Source organism: Zingiber officinale, chromosome 10A, assembly GCF_018446385.1.
Source record: "Zingiber officinale cultivar Zhangliang chromosome 10A, Zo_v1.1, whole genome shotgun sequence".
Taxonomy (NCBI): domain Eukaryota; kingdom Viridiplantae; phylum Streptophyta; class Magnoliopsida; order Zingiberales; family Zingiberaceae; genus Zingiber; species Zingiber officinale.
This window is the reverse complement of record NC_056004.1, coordinates 30,914,876-30,940,232: the sequence shown is the minus strand read 5'-3', so window position 1 is coordinate 30,940,232 and position 25,357 is coordinate 30,914,876. Positions and strand designations below refer to the sequence as shown.

Genomic DNA, 25,357 nt, shown 5'->3' with positions numbered 1-25,357 from the left:
CCTAGTGAGTGAAGCTAGGTGAAAGTCCCGGTGAGTGAAACCAGGCAGATGAACAGATGGAAAGTCCTGGTGAGTGAAGTCAGACAGATAAAAAGTCCTAGTGAGTGAAGCTAGGTAGATGGAAAGACCTAATGAGTGAAGCCAGACACATGGAAATCTAGGTGGGTCATGGTTGACCGGACACCTGGTGTTGGGAAGTCCAAGTAGGTCAAAGGAGTGATCGGATACTTGGCACAAGGAAATCCAGATGGGTCAAGGGTGACCGGACATCTGGTGGAAGGAAGTCCAAGTGAGTCATGGAGAATCGGACACTTGGCACGAGACGATAAGTCTAAGTGGGTTAAAGTTGACCGGTCACTTAGCACAAGGAGAAAAGTTCAAGTGGGTCAAAGGATTGACCGGACACTTGGTGAAGAAGTCTCAGCAGGTCAAGGTTAACCAGATGCTAGGCATGAGGAGTTTCAATAGACCACGATTGACCAGATGTTAGATTTGGGAACCCTTGAGCTTGAGTTAAGCAAGTCAAGGGTGGTCAATCGATCATCCCATCGATTGAACGAAGCCCAATTAATCAGTCGATCGATTAGGAGAGTGTTGTGATAGACAATAGCTCAATTGATCAGCCGATCGATTGTGAGCTTGAATCGCTAGCACAAAAGTATCACTAATTGATCAGCAGATCAATTGGGCGCCGTTAATCGATCGATTGGGGCTAGAATTCTCACGCGGCGTGAGGAAGGATGAATCGATAGGGCGATTGATTCAGGCCTTTTCTAGCGAGAGCACAGAGGCGCTCTAAATCGATTACCTAATCGTTCCAAGCCTCCCCAATTGATTGACCAATCGATTGGGATATGACAGTTGTGGATGTAGCAAGCTTTGAACAGTTGGGATGGCATGGATCTCACGTGGCAATCGATTGAGAGCAAGCCCAATCGATGGGGAGCCCTAGAGGTGCAGTGTATAAAGCCGTGGCAAGCTTTCTTCTCAGGCAGTCCTCTCGAGCCTTCTTCCAGCACACGACCTTCTCCGCCTACTCTCTGCTAGTTCTTGGAAGCTCTTAGGGACAAGTGTTGTTGCACTTCCAAGGTTCAAGAGGCGATCTACATTGACAAGGTCAAGCAAGAAGAGGTTTTTACTTTGTATTCTTGTATTTTCTTCTTGCGTGTGTTGTATCTTGTTGTGTGAGTTTGTACGAGATTTCTCCACTTCTGGTAGTTACCGAGAAGGAGTATTTTTCATAGTGGAGAGTGTGTCATGTGTGGATCCTTGGATTAGTCACATTTTCTTGAGGTGGATACCAAGTAAATCCTAGTGTTAGCGTTTGCTTGAGTATCTTCCACTGCAACAACATCATCATCAAGCGAACGGAGCTATTCCCCCCTAGCTACAAATCGACCCTAACAGAATCCACACGACCAAGGTATGTTCCTTCTCTATTTGGTGGCATGGTCATGTGGGTTCACAAGGCCGGTGTCATCTCCTCCTCTAGTATGCGACACGGCCGTGTGGAATCCACATGACCAAGGTCTTTGTTCTTCGTTTATTCTCTAAGTCATCTATAAGCGTCGTTTTCGCTCCAAAGGTGCATCTTGTCAACAGAAAAATATACAAAAAGTAGATCTCTAACAAAGAAGAGAAATTATTCTGAAAATATAATAAGAGGTGTAAAAAATGCATAAATTAAGCATAAATAAAGTACGTAAATATGCCTTAAAACATGCATAAATGTTATATAATCTAGCACATCACAACCCCAGACTTGAAACTTTATTTATCCTCAAGCAAAATGTGGTAATTTAAATTTATGTACTCCTATAATGCATCATAATCCCTAGTACACTAGTTTAACTCTATCAACTAGTTTCATTCGTGAGCATGATTGTGGAGTAACCTAAGTATGACCTAGACATAAGTTCTTGTGCATGGTGCAATAAGTGACCCAAACTTTTCAAGTTTCAATCTCTATCCTAGTCAAGTCATCATTCAATTGAATTCTTTATATTTTCAGTGATAGAAACTTATGTGTCACACACTTAGTTTATATTTCTTAGACTACACAATGTCTCAAAGGACAAGGATTGCGTTAAATTATTTTTTTAGATATATTCATGTTCAAAAAATCACTGATCTCAATATATTGCGTTAAATTAATATTTGATAGTATTTTTACAATCAAAAGAACTAGACGAACACATAGAAACTGGTTTCATATTATTTCAAGGTCCCTCGGTCCATCAGCCAATTTCAGCCGAAATCGGCTGATGGACCTAGAGACCTTGAAATAACATGAACTAGTTTCTGTATGTTTGTTTAGTTCTCCTAATTGTAAAAATACTATCAAATTGATTTGGGTATTTTGTAAACTTATCTATTGGGCTCGGTATAAAGCTATATTATTTACAATAATTCTATGTACAGCTTTTTACCCTTATCCTCAAATCAATTCGACTGGAAAAATAAATCAATTGAATCGATTTCATTCTGTTTGAAAAATTCATCAATCGGTTTCAACCAAAATCAGCTGATAGACCTAAAGATCTCGAAATGATATGAAATCAACTTCTATATGTTCGTGTAGTTCTCCTAATTATAAAATGACATCAAATATCAATTTGACTCAATATATTGAGAGCAGTGATTTTTTAAAATATAAATGTATTCAAAAAACTAATTTATATTTAAAAAATTACTGCTCTCAATATTTTCGGTTAAATTGATATTTAATAGTTTTTTTATAATCGAGAAAATTAGACGAACGCATAGAAACTGATTTCATATCACTTCGAGATCTCTATGCCCATCAGCTGATTTTGGCCAAAACCGGTTGATGGACTTAGAGACCTCGAAATGACATGAAACCAGTTCCTATGTGTTCGTCTAGTTCTCCTAATTGTAAAAATGCTATCAAATATTAATTTGACCGAATATATTAAGAACAGTAATTTTTTAAATACGAATGTATTTAAAAAATTAATTCATATTTAAAAAAATCACTACTCTCAATATATTATGTCAAATTGATGTTTGAGAGAACTAATATAATCATAAGAACTAGAAAAACTTATAGGATATAGTTTCACTTTATTCCGAGCTCTCTAGATTCATCAATCGATTTTGGCCGAATAAACCTACATTAATTTTATTTAGGTTCATTCGGTCATAGTTTTAAAAAAAAATACTGCTCTCAATATATTGCTTCAAATTGATATTTGATGGTCAAATTAATATTTGATAGTATTTTTACAATCAGGATAACTAGACGAACACATAGAAACTAATTTCATGTCATTCCTAGGTCTCTAGCTCCATTAGTCGAGCTGAAATTAGCTGATGGACCTAGAGAGCTTAAAATGACATGAAACCCGTTTCTATGTATTCATCTATTTCCCATTATTGTAAAAATACTATCAAATATCAATTTGACGCAATATATTAAGAGCGATGATTTTTTAAATATAAATATATCCAAAAAAAATTAATTTATATTCAAAAAAAAATATTATTCTCAATATATTGAATCAAATTAATGTTTGATATCATTTTTACAATAAGACAATTAGACAAAAACATAAAAATTAATTTCATATCATTCCAAGGTCTCTAACTCGATCAATCAATTTTAATCAAAATCGATTAATAAATTTTCGAATAAAATGAAATTGATTGAACTGATTTTATTTTTCAATCGAATTGATTTAAAGATGAAGATAAAATAAAAAGTAGATACATAATTTGATAATTTTAAATCTATAATTCATTTTATTATTAAAATATTCTAATTAAGATTTTTTCTATGTTGACATATTTTAAAAATTATTCTTTTTTTTTTTTAAGTAGCTTTCCTAGATTTAAAGAGATAAGATAAAAAAATATATTTATTTATTATTCAGTTGCAAATTTTTTTTCTTCTAAAAACTATAATAAAATGCGTTCCAAAACCATTTTCCATCATAAAAATCCTTTAAAAAAACTAAGGTAGACAGCAAAACAATTAGAAACCACTATCCATAGCACAATTGTGGACAGGTATGATGACAAGAACTTGGAGTGCTGAAGAATTCTGACGTCTTCCTCTCATCAGCAGGAAAATGCCAACTAGCTTGAGCTAGCTAAATTGGTTAAGTCTTTAAAAATTAATCGTCAAGATTTTAATTTTAAGATCAAAACAAAATCTTTCGATCCAAATGCGCATAGTGAAACGAACATCTTAAACAAGAACCAATTACGAGGTGATTAAAACCTCGTAATTGCAGTAAAACCTGAGTGTAACATGAGTAGCAGCCCTTTAGTTGGAGGCACGAGGTGATTAAAGAATCAATATAAATGATTTTCCTGGAGCTTCAAGCATTTTCACCATCCTCCAAGTACGAAATTTTCACTTCTTGAAAATGAGAACAAGAACAGGAGCAGTTGGCCGGTTAAGCATTTCAAACTCAATGCTTGTCCAAGCTTCAACTGGCAAATCAGATGCAAATCCTTGAACAGCCTCCAGTTCATCCCTATCAAATGAACAAACAAAAAACAGCATAATAAAAAAAGCATGAGAACATGAATGAATGAAAAGTTTTAACTGATGATAGCCTTCGGTCATTTGACATGGGGAAATTAAACGACTACATGGCGACATAAGGAAATTGCTTAGAAAGACAATAGCAGCAGCAGTTGAACCTCAAAAATAAGAACTTGGCTTAGGAAATATTATTAACCAAGCGGTGTACATCTGTCAAGACTAAATAGGAGTAGGATGTAGCACCGATATATAAGATTCGCCAACAGTCAATGGTTAAGCCATAAAGCGCAACAAATTTGGCATGGAAATGTGATGTAATTGAAATTAAAATATGAGAAAGGGAAATACCGAAAAATAATAATCAAAGCAATGGGCCTTCAACAAAGACTCAGAAGAAAGCAGCTAGGAAAACCAAACAAGTAGCAGAAAAAGGAAAGAAACGGATGATTAACCTTCCACCAGGATGCCCAATGTAGACCATGACGCTAATAAGTCCTCCAGATTGCAGAACTTTGCAGGCAGCATGCAAAGCGGCTAGTGTTGTTCTTGGCGATGTAAGAATTGTTTTGTCTCCTCCAGGCAAATACCCCAAATTGAATGCTACGAGCCTGAAGGTGAACAACCCGAAGAATAAATAGATGTAAACATACAGAGTTCCTCATTTGCAAAACACAATTATGATGAGCTTTACTTGAAGATCATCTTTAAGTTTCTCTTACAATTGTTTTCATCAAAGAGTTATTTCCAGAATATAATTAAAGAGGACACAAAGAAAACCCACTTCAATTCAATTTACAGCAAAACTGAACAATCTGTGTGTGTGTTGCAGTGATTAACCCGAAATATATTCCAACAAACTCCTCAGATATAATAACAAACATCATGCCTGTTTAAACCAGTCAGAAATTGTTATATAATCCTTAATTATGAGCCATAGTTGATGCAGTCAAAAACCAATTTCTCAATGATAGGTGCATATCGTGGAGGCACACTGATATTTCAACTCTTCATATCCCAGCCGTTTTGGCATTGGATATTTGCATCAGACTCAGAAACATAGGGTACATGGATATATTTGTAACAAGCACACACTGAATACTATACAGACATTAGTTGAGATAAATTTTACGATTCTAGTTGACAATGTAAAATAGTATCTCATCTTCATGATAACTTGAGAAGAGTACAAAGCTCAAACCACTATTTCTATCAATGGAATAAAAGAGAAACTCAATTGTTAACCAATGGTATGAAGTAAAAGGACAGCCATTTAGATGCATGCTAGCATACCTCAGTACATCATAGTATAGTAACAATTCAATTCAAGAAGCTATCACCTGACTGGGGTTTCTTGGACAATATCTTCAAGTTTGCTGTGGCAAAGCTTAAAGAGCTTCACTAGCTTCCTCTGCATAAGCAACAATTTAATCATTATGTTAGCACAATACCAACAACAACCAAGTTTTATCTCACTAGGTGGGGTCGGCTATATGGATCCTTTTACGCCATTGAGCTCTATTTCCTACTATATCATCATCTATACTTAAATAAATTTTATTTTGTTTTATTGTTGCTAACTAAGCCTTTTTTAGTCTTCCTCTTCCTCTTCCTCTTTTGATATGTGCGTTTGTCATAGTTTCACATTAGTACAATGAAAATCTAAAATGGAAACTAACTAGAAAGGTCTAAATAACAGAGAAGCTAATTTATTGATCTGTGTTACTATTAAATATTACATTTATCCTTTCTAAAAACAATTCCAGATCATGCAAGGTTCAAATAAGTTTTTTATCTTGACAAATGGTTCAAACAACCAGAGAATATGATTTGGAATATTTAGTACCTTGTTTTCCTCAACTGATATTTCCAATAGAGAAGAGGTATTGTCTAATGCTTCTTGTTGAATGTCTAATGCTTCTTGTTATCATGCAAGGTTCAAATCAGTTTTCATCTTGACAAATGGTTCAAACAACCAGAGAATATGATTTGGAATATTTAGTACCTTGTTTTCCTCAACTGATATTTCCAATAGAGAAGAGGTATTGTCTAATGCTTCTTGTTGAATGTCTAATGCTTCTTGTTATCATGCAAGGTTCAAATCAGTTTTCATCTTGACAAATGGTTCAAACAACCAGAGAATATGATTTGGAATATTTAGTACCTTGTTTTCATCAACTGATATTTCCAATAAAGAAGAGGTATTGTCTAATGCTTCTTGTTGAATGTCCATTCCAAAAACACAGCCATTGTACGATTCATCAGATACCATCGTGAGCAATGCCAATGTATCATAGCCATTGCCACATGTTGCATCAATTACAGTGTCTCCTTTCTGAATGATGCTTTTCCAAACTCTGACAAAGAAACTCACATCAGAACATTTAAAAACCCACTAAAAGAAGCTAAAAGGTAGAGCACAAGTCAACAGTATGCAAAACAAAATACTCCGAGAAGCCAAAACAGATACATGTTAGCAATTGATATAGTAGAAGATTGAAGACTATTAACAATTAGTGTTCTTTAAAATTATCTAGCTATCATAATAGTAGGTAGCAACATATTAGGTATACTAGAAACAACTTGCAAAAAATAAAATTAATAGTGATTAAGACAATGATGATGAAAGACAGACACGATACTACAACTTAGAACCTTGATGATTTATTTTTTTTGTGAATTATTGTGATCTTTTTATTGCCAAATGAATTTTTTACCAAGTCTAGATCTGTCCTTTTTTTACTCCTTAAAGCCACTCATTTTTCGAAATTATCCCTTTCTTTAAGTTGAGCCTACTTAAATTAGGTATAATTTGATTAAGTTTTAGGCCTGGGGTTATGTGTGGCGTCCAATATGTGGAGCTAACATTAGAAGATGTCATAGTATTGAAGTGTGACACCTAGTACTCCTTGCATCCGTACCACAAGCATGAAGAGAGAAATAATGCAACAAAAAATTCAGATAATGACTCACAATGTATATTTTTTGAAAAATAGAAATAAGATCAAGGAGGATGAGGTAGAGGTCTAAAGGAGTTTTAGGGTTTTACACTGGTGTAAGGAGGGGAAGTCATACAATCACATCAAACTGTAAGGATTTGAGAAAGAAACTTAACCCTAGAAAAAGATTCTTCTCTATTACAGAATTGAAAGGGATGAAATATTGAATTATTGTGCTATGAGAGAAGTAATGCACGATACCTATAAGATTAAACAAAATACCCAATAACTGAAACACCCAGTGTGAGACTACACTCACAACAAATGCAACTAGCAACTTCAACAACCTAATGACAATGACATTAATAAGTTGTAGATCTTCGGACATTATGAATAAATTATATACTAGTTGAGAGAAATTGTAGAAAACATAGCAACCTGTTAGTGCTTTAGAAAACATAGCAACCTGTTAGTCCTTTAAATATACACATCTGATTCATCAAGATTGGAAAGGGTTGAAAAATAAAATAGAATCACATTTTTCAGGCCTTTAATATAAGCAGACCATTAGACATCACATGAAATCACAAGTTTCAGTAGCATATTAAATATAGAACCAACTATACTCTTTGAACTCCAATAGCACCATCAACCTTCTCAATCACTATCCTTCTAAAATAATCACTATATAGATTGGAAAAGGCAAATTAGTGAATAAAGGTAACGTATGACATATCATGTTCTTTCCACTTTGAATCTCAACATTGAAACCCAACAATAGTTTGATAACAGGCTTTGATCCTTAGCCTACATCCAAGATCATTAAATTTAGAAACATATCCTGATTCACCATCCTTACTAAAAAAAAATCACAGAGAAAGAAGATAAGAAACCAGATAAAAGAAATGACAGATATAATTGGAGAAACAATGTTTAAAAGTATATATATTTGTACTTTAATCAAGCAATCTTCAGTTCATTATGATATCAATTGCTGACTATTTCCAGTAAATTGTTTCAACTATACTTAATAAGTGGTTCCAAACCAACTTACTTTGGCCTATTCAACATTTATAATTTAGGAAAGGGCTTGATACGAAGTACTCCTATATTGCACAAATCATCTGCCTAATTATATAACTGAATACATTTGACAAACTGATTATTCTGAATCCTTCAGGCATGTCTTCTCTTATACACGAATCAGAAAAACACTTAAGTACGACACTGAAAATTAGAACAAAAGATGGAGTGCCTACGAATGAGCTACCTCCGTTGCTTTCTTCTTTCCGGTAATAAATCCCATAAAAGCGTTGTCCGTTCCTAAATCAACAATAAAATGATTAAAAAAACAATTTTTTTTTATCAAAATAGGAACAAGTGCTAAAGCTTCACACATATTAGCACAAGAGTGGCGGAAAGAAAAAACCACTATGGCATAGAAACGAAGCACAGCAAGATTGGTCGTATACCTGCTATAGGAATCTCATCGGAGTCAGTTTTCTTGTAAGAAGCCATCGTCAGGTGAGATTTGATCGACATGCTTCGACGGATTAGAGATAGGAGAGGAAACGGAGAGTTAAACCTTCGGAAATGGGGCGACAGTAGGGTTAGCGTTTCCATTGAGAGTAACCTGACAGCAGAAGTCGCAAACCCTTCTTCTTTTTTTATTTCTTTTTTATTTTATTTTTGTTTAAGTTAACCTCAGATATTCAATTTAATTTTGATTGATTTTAATTCGTCCAAACTCAGACTTATCTAACAAATCGGATACGTAGGAGTCAAATTGATGACCCAAATTAAATACTTTAAACAAAAGGAGAAATTTCATTTTAAAAAATAAAAATAAAAATCTAAAAAAAAAAAACCTCAATGCTTTGTAAAAACAAAACAATACCGCTTTAATGGCTAGAAGGCTCTCTTCGGCTACGAGTTACGAGGGGCACCTGGTATTATTATTATTTTCTTAAAACATGTCACATCTTTATTTTCATTACTATTTCAATACAAAATAACTAATGTAAATCCACCAAACCTATCCCAAAGTTACATGTCACATCTTACTCTTTAATTAAAAATCTAACCCTTTAATAACCCTCAATTAATTTATAATTTGGTGAAATCTAAATTAAGTTATATTAATATTTTTTTTATATCAAAAATAATTTCAAAACTTATTAGTAATTTCAACTTGTTATTCTTTTTAAATCAAAGACATATCAATCCATCTGTATTGATTATTCTGGCATAACTTGAGGTATGATTAATAATTTAATTTCTATAATCTATATTGCTTCTCGCCGCCTTAATCCTCATAGATTTTTTATCGTTCTCTCATCCCTTCTCCCTCTCTAATTTTTATTATAGCTTTCTGCTTTTTATCATTTTTATATTACAACGCATCAATCCATCTGTTTCAACTCTTCTACATATCAATACAGCCTCATCAATTCATTTGTATCTCATCGATTCTTCAGGAAAAATCACAGTGACATTTATCTATCTCTATATTTCATTAGTTTTTCGAATGATATAAGATATTCTTGTTACATAATTCAAATTATGATTAATAACCTAATTTCTATTTTATTTTTGGATTTAAAAGGTTGTTTAATTACTTGAAGTAAATATATATTTTATAAAATTTACCCATATTCATACATTATATTATTAGTGAGATTATAAATTTTAATTTTTATAAAAAAAATGCAAAGTAAGATTTTATAAATTCAAGTAATTTGCAAAGTAATATTTCTAATTGTCACACTATCATGATAGGATAAGGTGATTACATTGACCTCCTTCTAAGTCTGTCTCCAGATTATATGAAAGAAAATAAATTAAAGAGTCAATTTATAACTTACTGTCAAGTGGCTAGGAGATGAGAAAAATTTTTCCTCAAAAGATATGTATCCATCGGGAATTGATTCTTATCTCATTGTAATAAATTTGTCATTCTCTAATTAACTAGATATCCGTGAGGATTCTAAAGTGAAATAATTTTCTTTGTTTATCTAATGGGAAAATAACTTTCTCCCCTACTCACGGTCACCTCTTGCAACTGAGGGAACAGACAGCATGTGAAGTCGCTTCATACGTCAACGGGAGATGCTACCTCCCTTCATTTAGATATGAGACTGATAACGAGGAATGTTCGAGCATTACCATATTTTCCCATAAGTATGTCAACGGAGTTGACCCTGCGCTCCTATGGGTGACGAACCTGAGGTAGCCTCATGAGCCCTCGGCCAACGGACCCATGTGAGGTTGCCTCGTGCAGCCTCGTGCGACGGACCTATTCGAGCCTCGAGGTCGTCTGATACGACTGGCTCATGCGGTCGTGACACTGCCGCCCATGGTATTTCATTTTTTTTTCAAGTGTTGAATAATCATGTGACAAAAGGTGAAACGCTTGTCCCCAGCATCCCGGCTAGCCCACCCTAGGAACAACATGAAGGAGATAAATCACAGTGATTGAGAAGACAAGCAGATGAGAGGGTGAGTTACACAGGGTGCTAGGATTTACACCCTGCCAGCCCTGAGATTTGACCCGGGATCTCATGTAGATGATGCAGGGGTATTCCCTAAGGCTCACATAGCTAAGAGGATCAATAATCGAGCCAGAATAGTAGACAGGGTAAACAAGGGATAACTCCGGGATACGTCTGATACCCGACTTTCGACTACTCCCGACTCCCGGCTATACTTGCCGACTACTCTAGGCTACCGACTGACGACTCTCAACTCATGTTTCAGACTCTCTCAAACTAAATTGAAAGGGCCCTATCTATCAAGAATTAAAGCAACGAACCGTTATGTTATTCCTTGAGGATATGGATAATGCAGCTGTTATCATGAGAAAAGCAGAAAACACATCTATTTACCCTGACATAAATGGATCGTAATGGTCATTTATTTTGGAGAACGTGGCCACGATAGCAAGAAACAAGGGGGCACAAGAAGAACGTGACGGAGAGTTCTGGTCCTATAAAAGGTAGTCGACTCTCATGAGCAAAGGTAAGTGCACATAACCTAATTTCTAGCAACTACTTTCTTCTTCACCAAAAGTTGACCCATTTTCTGTAAGTATTTTTCCTTGCTGGACGGAAGCCACGTCACCCTCTTAACAACCAATAAAAGCAGCGCATTACTGATAGGTCAAATGTCTCTGTTCCCAAGCAGGATCAATGGCAAACAACCATCTACTTACCACCTCAGCTATGCGCGTGGGGACAAGTATTGAATAATCATGTTGATTGGGTTGTTTATCAATTTTTTTTATATTAAATTTCTTTCTTTCCTCAAGCCTCCTTCAAAGTCTAAGAAGTATTCATTAAAAAAAAATAATAACAAATTTAGGGTGACCAATTCGATCATATGAAAGTTTCTTACTAGTCGTCAAAGTAAATCAAGAAGCACTTATGGCAGATAGTCCAAAAGTTCAATATCTTGTGGTTGCGCACTCTATTTGGAGTAAAAATTCCTATAATGGATTGTAGTTGGGATCGAACCGCAAATACTTAAGTGACAACTTGACACTCTTCTACTGCACCATAACCCCAGGGGCCACAAATTAGATTTATAATAACCCAGACTATGGTACAATGACAGAACATCCATATAATCTCCTAGATTCCCAACTGCAACTCATGGTAAGACATTTTGACAAGTTGAATTTATCAGCATAATCAATGAAAAACTTCCACGGTGATTGGTCGGTAAACCATCTGTAAAACATAATTCAAAGTCCATCACACGAAACCTTAGGTTAACGCAGAAGTTCCCAACTTAATTACTTAATTTAACTAAAGTAATTCACACATCAGTGGAAAGAAAAAGTTCGAATGAGAAATTTGTCGAGAAAAAAATTGGACTATAAACAAGTAAATAAATTACTTGTATTATATTCACACTTCAAAGACACTACAACACTTTTGAGGATCACTCACAATTTTAGAGAGGAAAAGAAAAGGAAGATGAAGAACAACTTTCAACTTGAAGACTCTATACTTTTATTTTTCGTTGGTGATGAAACAAGAATACAGGGGGAGTATTTATAGTACTCACCATACAAGATACATAGTTGATCAGAAAACTAAATTCTATCTACCAAGAAATTCTATCTCTATCCATTGGATGAGAGAAATACTTTCAACCATACATTTTAATTCTTATCAATTAAATTTTATCCATTGAATGAGAGAAATACTCTCAACCACACATTCTAATTTCTATCTGTTAAATCTTATCCATTGAATGAGAAAAAAATACTCCCATCTATATTTTTATTCTTATTCGTTAACGGGTTGGTATTGATCTTCAACACTCCCCCTCAACACCAACCCTTTGTACTGTGTTGAGTTGATAACGGAACATCTTAAATTTGTTGGCGTTTAATCCTTTTGTAAACACGTCCGCAACTTGATCATCTGTATTGATTTATCTCATCTCAATTTCTCCTTGCAGAACTTTTTCTCTGATAAAATGATAATGAACTTCAACATGCTTAGTTCTTGCATAAAAGATTGGATTTTCTGCCAAACGAATTACTGATTGATTGTCATAATATACTGGAACTACATAATCTACTCGTTGATATAGATTATTCATTAGTTGTATTATCCATGTGCTTTCTTGAGCTGCCATTGATGTTGCTCGATACTCAGTTTCAGTAGTTGACAATGATATAGTTGGTTGTCTTTTGCTCCACCACGAAATTGTTCTAGAACCAAGCTTGAATACATAACCAATTGTTGATCTTCTTGTGTCACAATCTCCTGCATAGTCAACATCGCAGTAGCCAACTAACTTGCAGTCTTCATTTCTTTTATACAAAAGGTCATAATCAGTTGTGCTCTTTACATATCTTAATATTCATCGAGCTGCTTCCAAATGAGTCTTCTTTGGATTTTGCATATACCGACTTATCACACTGACTGCATAAGAAATATCAGGTCGAGTTAAGGTTAAGTAGATGAGACTGCCTACCAATTGTTGATTCATAGTTGCATCTTCTAAACTTTTCCTTTCATGTGCACCCATTCTGATATTTGGCTCCATGGGTGTCGAGATCGGCTTGCATTCGAGCATTCCAAACTTTTTCAACAAGTCTTTGGAATATTTTTGTTGACAAAGAAATATTCCATTTTGTGTGCGATCAATCTCTAAACCAAGAAAATGCTTAAGTTGCCCAAGCTCTTTCATTTGAAAGCAAACTGATAAATTCTCCTTTGTTTGAAAAATTTCTTCTTTGTCATCGCCTGTTATGACTAGGGCATCCACATATACTAACATGATAGCTAATTTTCCTTTATTTGTTTTGATAAATAAGCTGGAATCTGTAGATGTTACTAAATAACCACTTTGAGTTAGAAATTCAGTAATTTTACCATACCACGCCCTGGGTGCTTGTTTCAATCCGTAGAGTGCTTTCCGTAGCTTACACACATATTCAGGATGATGTTGGTTCTGAAAACCTATTGGTTGGATCATATAAATTTTTCGATCCAATTCTCCATGAAGAAAAGCATTCTTCACATCCATCTGCCATAGATTCCAGTCTTTGTTGGCTGCAAGTGCAAGAAGGATTCGTACAATTGTAAGTTTTGCCACTGGACTAAATGTTTCATCATAGTCTAGTCCATACTGTTGAGAGAAACCACGAGCTACCAATCGTGCCTTGTGCCTCTCGATTGACCCATTTGGACGACGCTTTATTTTGAAAACCCACTTGCAAGAAATGGGTTTCACATCTCTTGGTTTTGGTATGAGATCCCAAGTTTGATTTTGCTGCAGTGCATCAATCTCTTCTTTCATAGCTATCACCCACTCAGGACTTTGCGACGCTTCTTCAAATGTCTCAGGCTCTGTTGCTTCTTCAACTATGGCTGCATTGACATATTTTGGATTTGGCCTTCGTGTTCTGATTGACCTTCAGAGTTGAGATTGTGGAGTTGATTCTTCCATTTCACTAGGTCTCTCTTCTTCATTTGGTTGTTAATATATGCCGGTTTGCCAAGGACTCTGAGCCACTCCTTGTTCAATATCATTGTCATTTGTATCTCTTGATTCATCTGAACTTAGTTGAAGTTGAACAATATGTTCTCTCATCTTTTGTTGCAATTTGTCTTCGAGGTTTTTAGAATCTGACAACACCTCCTTAACGGGATTCCACCAAGAAGATGCTTCATCAAACACTACATTTCGTGAAGTGTAACATCTTCCACTTGTTGGATCGCAACATTTTCACCCCTTTCTTTGGCTATCATATCCCACAAAGATACATCTAATAGCTTTCTTGTCGAACTTGGTTCGTAAGTGATCAAAAACAAATACATAACATACGCAACCAAATACTCGAAAGTAGCTAACTGTAGGTTTTATGTTCCATAATTTCTCAAAAGGTGAAATGAATTCTAACCTTGGTTGAGGAAGTTTTTAATGACAAAAGCTGCAGTCCTCATTGCTTCAGCCCAAAATAGTCCAGGTACATTCTTGTCGTGCAACATACTCCGACAAACTTCTGCAAGATGTCGGTTCTTTCTTTCTGCTACACCATTCTGCTGTGGTGTGTTGGCACATGTGTACTGATGGTATATTCGACTTTCTCTTAAGTATTGGGAAAACTCTCTTGAGCTATATTCCCCCCGTTGTCTGTACGTAGACAACAGATCTTTGTTCCCAATTCTCCTTCGACTGATTGTTTGAACTCTTTAAACTTGGAAAATGTATCAGATTTTTCTTTCAGAAATAAGATCCAGGCATACCTTGAGAAGTCATCAATGAATGTCATCCCGCACACATTCAGAATAATTCTTTACTTTGTCTCCATCCTTTTTAGATCCATCACCAGCATGTCGTTTGAAGTTGCCCTTACTTTTATTGGTGTAGAGCGCTTCCTCCTCACCCTTTAGCGAGACTTCTCCCATTTGCTTAGCCATAGCTTCTTGGCCTGCAAGTAAATTTTCAATCTCAAGAAGTGATGGTTGTGTTGGCCATCCTTGTATAGCAGCAACAAATCCTCGATATTCTGGTTTCAAACCATGGATAATTATTCTCTTTATCCTTGTTTCCCCAATAGGAGCTTCTAGATCTAATTCTGAAATTTCGCAACATATCGACTTTACCTTGTGAAAGTATTGGGCAATCGTTTTGTCACGTTGCCCTATTGCTAGTAGCTCATTCTCCAGGAGTTGCAATCTTGCATCATTCTTCTTTGAAAAGAGTGTAGCAAAGGTATCCCATACTTCCTTTGGTGTTTTGGCATCTCGGATGTGCTCCAACATTTTTTCTTCAATTGTGATTTTTAAAGCAAACATTGTTTTACCTGCTTTGATCCTCCATTTTCGCAAGATGCCATTAGTATCTTCTGCTGGTTGCATGACTTCACTACCACTAACAACCTCCCAAAGATCCTGACCTTGTAGGTAGGACTTCATACATGTTGTCTACGTGTTGTAGTTTTTGTTGTTGAGTTTCTTGACTCCTCCTATTACTTGAAGGTCGCCCATCGTGTCGGAAAGATTTTGATTATGCCGAACAAGTTTGATTAACAAACTTGTACAATATAAACCTCCTCACGATTCAAGATAACTCCACTAAGAACAATCCCTAATCGTTCAGCTCTGATACCAATTGTCGAGAAAAAAATTGGACTATAAACAAGTAAATAAATTACTTGTATTATATTCACACTTCAAAGACACTACAACACTTTTGAGGATCACTCACAATTTTAGAGAGGAAAAGAAAAGAAAGATGAAGAACAGCTTTCAACTTGAAGACTCTATACTTTTATTTTTCGTTGGATGATGAAACAAGAATGCAGGGGGAGTATTTATAGTACTCACCATACAAGATACATAGTTGATCAGAAAACTAAATTTTATCTACCAAGAAATTCTATCTCTATCCATTGGATGAGAGAAATACTTTCAACCATATATTTTAATTCTTATCAATTAAATTCTATCTATTGAATGAGAGAAATACTCTCAACCACACATTCTAATTTCTATCTGTTAAATCTTATTCATTGAATGAGAAAAAATACTCCCATCTATATTTTTATTCTTATCCGTTAACAGGTTGGTATTGATCTTCAACAAAATTATGCCAACCAGAAGAAAAGGAAGCTGTGGATTGAACACCAGAAGTTCCTTAAAGAACAAATTGAAACAATTCACATCTATTTTCTCCTTTTAGTTGGAAATGTAACATTACAGAGCAAGTAGCAAACAAGGAACAGACATCTTCCTCATAAATCTCACCTCACTTTGAAAAACCAGAAGAAGTCCCTCATGCTGCAGAAGATGCGGAACATGGAGTTAGATTGCTTGATTCTCATCTTCCAGAGGCTGAGACTCCAAGACTTGGCCTGGAGCGTGCCATTTGTGTGCAAAACATGACACAGAGCCTTCCTCGACCCTGCCTGCTGGAGAGTCCTCGACTTCACCAGCTTGGATTTCATGTGATGGAGTGACTTCACCACCAAGTTCATGAGTCAGTTCTCTATTCGACGCTTCTCCTTCTCCGGCTTCTTGATGCTAGCGGTCGCACGAAGTCGCGGGACTGTCATTGCGCTCAAGTTCCCTGTTTTTGGAGCTTCCTTGAAGGACTTGTATCTTGCTTCCAATCAGTTGAGTGATCATTTGAAATGCACTCCATCTTTGTGCTTGAATGTAACATGATGATGCCACAATTGAATGTAACATGATTGCATAATTTGCAGCTGTCCGAGGCCGAGAGCAGTGGCCTTGCCCAATCTGTCCTTGGTAGATTAGTCTCAAATGCCTGGGCTCGTCGGGAAATGGAAGGGACTGGAGCAGCTGCTAATGGAGTCGAAACCTTCTTCTTCCATTGTCGAGATGGTCACTCGGATCAGCCTCAGCAGCAAAAGGTTTTGTAGTCTCAGAATGGCAGGCTCAAACAAGAAGACACCACGGCAATCGTTAACCATCTTCCAAGGATCAAACACCTCAACCTCAGTAAATCTTATTTGCCAAGGGAGCAGTTACTGGATCTGATCAATGGCTGCAGAGTTGCAGTCGCTAATAGTTGACAATTGTGTTGGTTTTGAAGCTGATGAGGAGATTTTCAAAAAGGCTTCTGGTATTGAACTTCTCAGGCACGAGGGCTGCAGGTTACTCGATCAATTCGCTTATGATACAGATGAGTGTGATCCACTAGATCTGCTAATCTTGTAGAAGATTGCAGCTCTTGTATAAAACATCATCATCAACTTTTCAAGGATGCCAAAGCCTTACAACTCAGCAGATAATATATTTAATAGACTCAAATCTTGTATAAATATTACAGCCATCAGCTTTGTTAAACCAGATAGGTAGGCCTAATATACACTTTCAATTATTTGTCACTCCATTCTAATTACAGAAAGGTAGTTTCAAGGTACAACAAAATGAATAAACAAACGAGTCAACTACATCTGCCAGGTTAGGCAAAATTGTCAGCATTTCCTTCTGCTTAGGTGGTGATTTGTGTTACCTTTGAGATGACAGACAAAGGAATTATGGCCTTGTGGCCTTGGTTGCCATAAAGCCCGATTCTTCCGAAACTAGCATAGGTGCTATTCATTGTGGCATTCAGCACAAGAATTAAGCTCTGTTGCTGCCCGCTTGCGATAAAAAACTGTGTTGGTGTGACTGAAAAGGAAACTCCATAAGGAGAACTCCAACTGACAGTATAATACTCATCATTTGCTATGTTAGTAACTGTCCTCACTATAACTCTGGATCCATTGAGAAACGAAACTGTGACCGACGGCAAGTTCAGGTCTGAGCCTGTCATGCTGGAAACCCCGCAAGCGTGGCCAGTGTAGTTCAGTATTACAGGACTAGATCCATTGATGCCACAGAGAAAGGAAATGAAGTCATCATAACCTGAATACAAATAGGTATCCACTAAAATCTCTTGCTAAATTCTACTTGCAATTGAAGTAAAAGTTTAACAGATCATTGAATGATTATAAGTATTTGTTTCAGAAATTTATGGATTACCGCTGACCTGTATCAAAGATGAGTCCTGGGTCTAGAGCAGCTGTTGCATTAACAAAGCCACTGCCCATGTCAAAGGGTGTCGCCGGTAATTCGCTGGAATCTGGATTTCTGTAAACTCGTTGTGCCATTATGGGGCCACCTTCCCTCTCGTAGAGTGTAGCAGTCGTGGAGAGTGAGGATGCAACAGCTGCAGCACTAGCGCTTGGAAATTTCTGTTTGATAAGAGCAGCAAGCCCTGCAATGTGTGGAGCTGCCATACTCGTACCGGATATCATTGCAAAACTTTCACCTGAGTGTTTTTAAGTTAACGAGGAAAGCTCAAATCAGAAGCCACTTAGTCCTTAGTATTGGATTCATGAACATCTATTGTCCTTATCCTATCGATGACTACCACTTTTTATATACATTAACATAATTCAAACATCATATCCTGATATAATCATGATAAAATAGCTACAATACACTTTGCCGAATGGTAAAGTACCTTGAAAGTCAGCAGAATCAGTTCCTAATGAGCTCCAAGCACCCCATATCAAATTGCCAGGAGCTATGAGATTAGGTTTCATGATATCAGCATCAGTTAGTGAGGTGTCTTCTGGATCTGGTCCTCTGGCAGAATAGTACATGACTTTAGGGGCAGAGATGCTGTAGTTAGCTTTAAGACCACCTAATATGTTGGCTGTGCCACCAAACTTGATAATGTCTTTGGAGGTTTCATCTCTTACTAAGGAGCTATTATAGTAATCTAAAAATATCTGGACAGCAAAATACAAATAAATAATCATCAAAAACTAGGAACAGACACATGATCAAAAAGAGTTAGTAAAATAGAGCTATGAATCTCCTGTTTTCTGACAATACAGAATGTCTATAAACACAAAATGGCATGGAGGTTAGTGTTTAGTAGATATGAAGCACATAATGAAAATGCTCAGATGTCGATGATCAAGAAGTAAAAACTCAATATTCCTAGTACTGATACCTTGGAATCATCCGTAGAGGGTATTACCACACCAGGCATATTCATAGGAGTTGGGTTAAGATGAAACCCAGTAACGAAGGAATCCATGTAGAATATTACTCCGACTGCACTAACATTCTTTGCCGTCTCTAGGGCCTGTTTTATAGACGATAGACCCAGAACAAATCTGATAGAATAACTGCAGATCAATATTTTGCCATCAGTAAGATCTTCATTCATATAACTAGAATCTTGGCATTCTCCCAAGAACTCGCTCATTTCGGTTGTGCCATTTCTCAGAGCATGAATAGCAGTGATAAGAGGGTACATTGAACCACTGTCTGTTCTAGCTATAGTATGCAAACAATGATAGTGATGGTCAATTTTGTGTCCATAACAAACAGAAAAAAAAAAATCCAAGTAAATTGAAGTCAATTTAAGGAAGAAAAAAAAAATATACTTACGAGCAAGTCCAACTCCTGAGATTGTTAGATTGTTTCCAAGCACTAGACAGTTATTATATACTCTATCATGAGCTGAAGCACCCACAGTAAATATCCAAGGACTAAAGGAAGATACACTCTTAGGTGAAGGTCCGGTGTTCCCTGCTGCTTGCACAACAAATATTCCAGCTTTTACAGCTGAGAGTAATGACATATCTATAGGATTGAAAAAGGTCGCTAGCCCAAAAGGACGCCTATTTGGCGTGATTGATAAACTTATGATGTCAACACCATCTTGAGCTGCCTGAAGTTGCATGTCACACAAATTATTATATAACAAATTGCTGTTTTATGCAATGAATTATAGGTACAAATAACTAGGAGGCATTTCTCAGCTATGGCCTGATCCTCCACAAATGCTAATATTTCATTAACTTATGCCAGAATCCACCAAAATAAGATGAGATGACAGATATATCTGAAGAAAAATATTTGATTCTGCAAATCATAATGGATAATGAAGTTCAAGCTGACAAAATTATTGTGCACTTTGAAGTTGTGTTAAGGAAAAAGAATCTTATTCTCGTTACAAATAAAAGAAAGAAATTCCCATCTTCAATAGATGCAGGAAATAGCCTAGAGATTAGAACAGCAATTGGATGGCCTACCTCCACATCATTCTAGGAACTTTCAATATCCTCTTTCTTGCAAAAGTTTCAAAGTTAGCATTGTCAAAGGATAAGGATATATTTATATTTTAAAGAAACACACTCAAGTTTCTAATTTGTGGAGCTTGAATTCAATCTATTCCTCATCAACTTCATTTTGATCGCATCCAAGTCACAGAAATATATCTAATTAGGTGACAAAAAGAGGGTGGTTACATAAATACAAAGTAAATTTAAATAGCTTTGATGTAATTTATAGCTATTTCAAAGATACTCAAGTATCTAATTTGTGGATTTCAAATTCAATCTAGTCCTCATCAACTTCATTTTGACCGCAACCAAGTGTCAGAAATATATCTAATCAGATGACAGAAAGAGGGCTGTGGTTACATGAATACTCGGTAAACTAAAATAGGAAAAAGTTATGTCGTTTGATTTGGAAGTGGAATAACTGATGCATTTACCTGGTCAATTGCAGCAACAACATCAGCTGCAAAACCACCAAAGCTTTTGTAGAGAGCTTTATAGACAGCAATGCTGAAGAAAATTTAATCACTCAAGACAATCATAAGTAGAAAGGCATTATAAAAGATTAACACTTCAATAGGTTTGACTTACTGTGCACGAGGAGCCATCCCACTGGCATTTCCAAAATGATGTCCAGACACAATTACAGGAACACCATGGTTGCCAGCAGCAATAGAAGCAGTATGTCTGTATGCATAGAGAAAACATAGCATAAATAAAAATAAAAACTTGAAAAACAAAAGCAGGTCAATGAAGACACCTCTTTATTAGTTGTCTCTGACTCTATGGATCATATGATTCTATTGATTTGTAGTGCTGCTGTCTAGCCTTCTTAAACAGAGATACTTTAATAGTTTATGTCTGTCTACGTAATTTCAAAGTGTGAAGTCTTTGCTATTCTTATCAAAGTTTGTACTGAATCTCTTTGTTTGTCTCTTGGGAAAAGTAGAAGGAAAAGTAATCTAACTTTTTTGCAATTTTCATTATTCTTAAAGGGACCTTCGGCATGTCATGAGCATGGCAAAATGATGTATATCTACATATTTCTTTGTGGATACTTTATGTTTAGTTTGACATGGATACTCTATTTGAGTGCCCAATACATTGATCCAGCAACAGGTCATGTATGTTAGGAACATCTACACTAAACTGATGCCTTCGCAGGGAAGAACTACCAGGGTAAAATGTATTAAGCTACAGAAATTGTAAAAGATGATTCGACTTATTAAGTGCACGTAGTGACAGAAATATTAAGCTAGAATTAAATTTATTTTTGTTGATTGACAACAAATAATAGTATTTCAGCTGAACCAACTTAAAATGAAAGAAAGTAGTATGTGTCAGAGTGAACGTAATGTAAGAGATTTCAGGGAAGTGTCTATGCCTAAGGCACCAGAAGAGATTGAGAAGAACAAGTCATTGAACGGAAGCTGTTCTTGAAAAGTACTTACGTTCCATGCCCATCACCATCAAAAGGTGAAGCATAGTCCTGAGTCACATTGAAGATGCCCCTAATAATAGCAGACGCTGCAAAATGGCGAGCACCAACAAGCTTTCGATTACATGACCCAGATGGAAAATCCCTTGTGACTTCACAAACCCCAGAAAAATGAGCTGGTACAGGATATTGATTGATAGAAAGAGAGTCGGAGAAGCTTGGATGAGTTGGATCAATTCCTGTGTCAATAAACCCGATTACAATTCCTTCTCCTGCAGATTCTGGCCCACCTTCTTGAACCCAAGCTCCTTGAGGCAGACCTAGAAATTGAGGAGTATGTGTAGTTGCAGTCCTAACTGAAAAGTCCAATACTAAGTTTGCCACCTCATGCCTCCTAGAAAGCTTGACTGCCTTCAAAAGGTCGACCAATTCAAAATACAAATTGAGAAGTTGAATGCACCAACAATAACTAAGATTGGTTCTGAGATCATTGCTCATAATATAGGAATAAACAAGTCAAGAAATTTTATAAAGAACAACAATCATTACATAACTAGTAAAATACAACAAAGCTGCCTTGCTATTGATCTTTGGTCAGAAAAGCAATAATGGGATACTGTGCACTTTCATTCAATAAACCTTTAGCTTGCATCCCTGAATAAATTGGATATAAATGTTGAACAGAAATTCAATGTTCCTTTACAACGTCAGAATTTAAGTTCTTGCAAAAATGACGAGGCTCAGAAAATGTAGTTTTCTGAAATTACCTCACAAGATTGTTCTCAAAACTACCATAAATTAGCTAAACTGAAATAAAATAATTGATAGAAAAGTAAATGTTGTGTCGACAATAGTTTATAGCTGGACAACTAGGTAATATTGTAGCAAACGGTTATTATGCTCACCCCAGGCGTTCCTCACAGCCCGTCCACAGGTTATGTGAAGGGAGGTAAATTACGAGGTTAGTTTATAGCCGACCGCCAAGTAGCTAGGGGTGAGAGAAGTTTTTCCCCTAAGAGCATGCACCCATTGGGAATTGATCTCTGCCTCATTGTAATAAATTTGTCACTCTCTAGTCAACTCGACACCCCTTTGGGAACTGGACAATTAAGTAATAGCACATATAAGAAGTTAGTGTAGCAGAGATGATAATGAGAAGAATGTGAAAGGTTACTAGAAAAAGATAAGCTATTTTGGAGCAATTAGATGCACCTCAGATAGAACACAAATGAAAAAAAAAGACTTGAGATAGTCCATCCGTAGGTTATTTGAAGGGAAGTAAATCACAGGATCAGCTTATAGTCGACCGCTAAGTGGTTAGGGGGTGGGAGGAGTTTTTCCCCAAGGGCATGCGCCCGTTGGGAATTGATTTATGCCCCATTGTAGCAAATCTACCACCCTCTAGTCAACTGGGCATCCCATGAGGACTGGACAATTAGGTAATAGCACATATAAGAAGTTAGTGTAGCAGAGATGATAATGAGATGAATGTGAAGGGTTACTAGAAAAAGATAAGCTATTTTGGAGCAATTAGATGCACCTCAGATAGAACACAAATGAAAAAAAAAAGACTTGAGATGATAGTGGTGTCAAAGGCAATCATAAATTTTGTAGTTAGACAAGTTGAATCAATTATAGGCACAGGAAGTAGTTGGCAATCAAAGAAAACCTTTAAACATGTGAATGAAAGTGATAGAGATGTGTTGAATATTACTATGGCCTTGCATGACATTCAATGAACACATGACTTGTTATTGCAGTAGTGATTTACAGCAATACAATGTATTACCTGTTGAGATGTAATAAGCACAGCAAAGCCATTCATCAGGTAATGATAGCTATACAGCTTCAAATATTTCTCCCCTCTCAATGCCCTCCTTAGCAGCGAATCCTGGAGGCGAATGAGATATGAACTGTAACTTGTATCTGTTCTTGATGCGTTCCTGGAGCTAGGACATAGGTTAAAAGTCTTGTCATTTTCAAGAATTAACTCTGCATCCCAGATGTTCAATTAGAAGCTAATGTGAATTGTGAACAATAGAAGTGCCTTCCAGAATGAGACAGCAGCCTTAAAACAAATACAAAGAGAATATAGTATCCCAATCGCTTTCGTGGCTCGAAAAAGAGTAGAAAGATGCAACCGATAAGAAAATTAAAAACGAAACAGAGGAAAAAGTACTGACATTGGTTTGTTGAGGGTAGCGAAAGCTCCCGAGTTTCTGGCACCTACTGCACTGCTCCCTAACCTCCTCGCCTGATCGTAGTAATGAGCTGTGGGCAGCTGCTTCATGGTGACAATGTACACGGCCGCATCCTCTTGACAAAGACCTCCCGCCCACAGACGCCACAAAGCGAGCACCAGCAGCGACACCCCCCAAAGGCCCTTCATTTATCAAAGCCCCCAAACCCTCAAAGCCCCAAACTCATTCCTCAAACAATAGAACTGGAATCCCCAACCAAAACTCAATCTTGAGATTTCTTATCCACTTCCTCCACGAAAAACCCAATTGGAGTCTGGAGAAGACAGAAGAAGAGAGCGTTGAGAGCGCCAGTCCAGAAAGCCTAACGGAGTGGGGAAAGAGAAGCGGAAAGAAAAAATAGCATCCAAAGAAAGCCCTTTCTGCTTTTCCTCTTTTACTTTCCGAAAGAGTGTGAATCTCTTTTTATATTTGCTTCCGCCTGTGAAGCCTCGGCTATACCACCAAAGGAGAAAAAAGAAGCAGAAAAGCCAACAGCAAAGCGAGCCACAGGCAACAATATCAGCCAAAGCAGAGCAAGGAGAACATGGTGGAGTTAAAAAAGAGGAACGGGAAAGAGAGGGGGAAGTTGTCCAATCCTCTTTCTCTCTCAGCCCTCAGCAGAGAGGGTTCATCCCGTTGGGTGATGCTGGCGTGTAGGGAAAATTCCCGGTTTAGTCCCAAATTATTTGATTGTTTTCCGGTTCAGTCCCTGATCTTATTTGTGACCTGATTTAGTCCCATTTCTTTTTTATTTTTTACCCATTTGATCTTTCCGTCAACTAATAGTTAAAATTAACGGAACAATCGAATCAATCCAAAAAAAGCACATCAAGCTTAGTTTGCTGATGAAGAAAATAAGTATGCTGATGAAGAAAATACATGAAGTATCGCATTTTAATCTTCCCACAAAATACATCAAGCTTAGTTCTCACACTTGTTTTTCCAAGTAGGCACAATGCCACTGAAACCTCCAAAAAAACTAACATAAACTAATATGAAAATTAAAACTGGATACATAACAAAATCACATCTTCTTGATGGAATATCACTTCCAACAAAATCACTTCTTCTTAAAAGATTCCTGAGAAGAATTAGACTTGACCATGGGATTTGCTG

At 36.4% G+C, this 25,357-nt stretch overlaps 2 protein-coding genes across 4 annotated transcripts; both read right to left on the bottom strand.

Moving 5' to 3' along the window:
• Positions 1 to 4,128: 4,128 nt before the first annotated feature.
• LOC122027870 (putative rRNA methylase YtqB) lies at positions 4,129 to 9,201 on the bottom strand. Its single transcript, XM_042586887.1, has 6 exons — positions 8,922 to 9,201; positions 8,709 to 8,772; positions 6,675 to 6,867; positions 5,851 to 5,921; positions 4,966 to 5,121; positions 4,129 to 4,502 (listed from the first exon to the last, which is right to left on the bottom strand). Exons 1-6 carry the CDS (start codon positions 9,070 to 9,072, stop codon positions 4,379 to 4,381), a joined length of 759 nt encoding a protein of 252 aa, XP_042442821.1. The 5' UTR covers positions 9,073 to 9,201; the 3' UTR covers positions 4,129 to 4,378.
• An 8,509-nt stretch (positions 9,202 to 17,710) lies between these two features.
• LOC122026999 (subtilisin-like protease SBT2.3) lies at positions 17,711 to 24,874 on the bottom strand. Of its 3 annotated transcripts, none has more exons than XM_042585780.1 (10): positions 24,185 to 24,874; positions 23,791 to 23,944; positions 22,015 to 22,412; positions 21,155 to 21,250; positions 21,001 to 21,073; positions 19,890 to 20,172; positions 19,447 to 19,775; positions 18,949 to 19,219; positions 18,472 to 18,753; positions 17,711 to 18,347 (listed from the first exon to the last, which is right to left on the bottom strand). In XM_042585780.1, exons 1-10 carry the CDS (start codon positions 24,388 to 24,390, stop codon positions 17,932 to 17,934), a joined length of 2,508 nt encoding a protein of 835 aa, XP_042441714.1. In that variant the 5' UTR covers positions 24,391 to 24,874; the 3' UTR covers positions 17,711 to 17,931. The 3 variants fall into 3 exon arrangements, with proteins under 3 accessions (XP_042441714.1, XP_042441713.1, XP_042441715.1); XM_042585779.1 differs by having other exon boundaries at positions 23,791 to 23,950; positions 24,185 to 24,873; XM_042585781.1 differs by having other exon boundaries at positions 23,791 to 24,069; positions 24,185 to 24,327.
• Positions 24,875 to 25,357: the final 483 nt, after the last annotated feature.

Coding starts and splice junctions, on each gene's coding strand:
- LOC122026999 (XM_042585779.1), bottom strand. CDS start 24,390: ATGAAGGGCCTTTGGGGGGTGTCGCTGCTGGTGCTCGCTTTGTGGCGT. Junction 21,251..22,014: donor GATGGTGATGGGCATGGAAC/GTAAGTACTTTT, acceptor CTATGCATACAG/ACATACTGCTTCTATTGCTG. Junction 18,348..18,471: donor AGGACTCATCTTTGATACAG/GTCAGCGGTAAT, acceptor ATTTGTATTCAG/GTTATGATGACTTCATTTCC.
- LOC122027870 (XM_042586887.1), bottom strand. CDS start 9,072: ATGGAAACGCTAACCCTACTGTCGCCCCATTTCCGAAGGTTTAACTCT. Junction 6,868..8,708: donor GCAACGGAGGTAGCTCATTC/GTAGGCACTCCA, acceptor TTTCTTTGTCAG/AGTTTGGAAAAGCATCATTC. Junction 4,503..4,965: donor ATTGGGCATCCTGGTGGAAG/GTTAATCATCCG, acceptor TTCATTTGATAG/GGATGAACTGGAGGCTGTTC.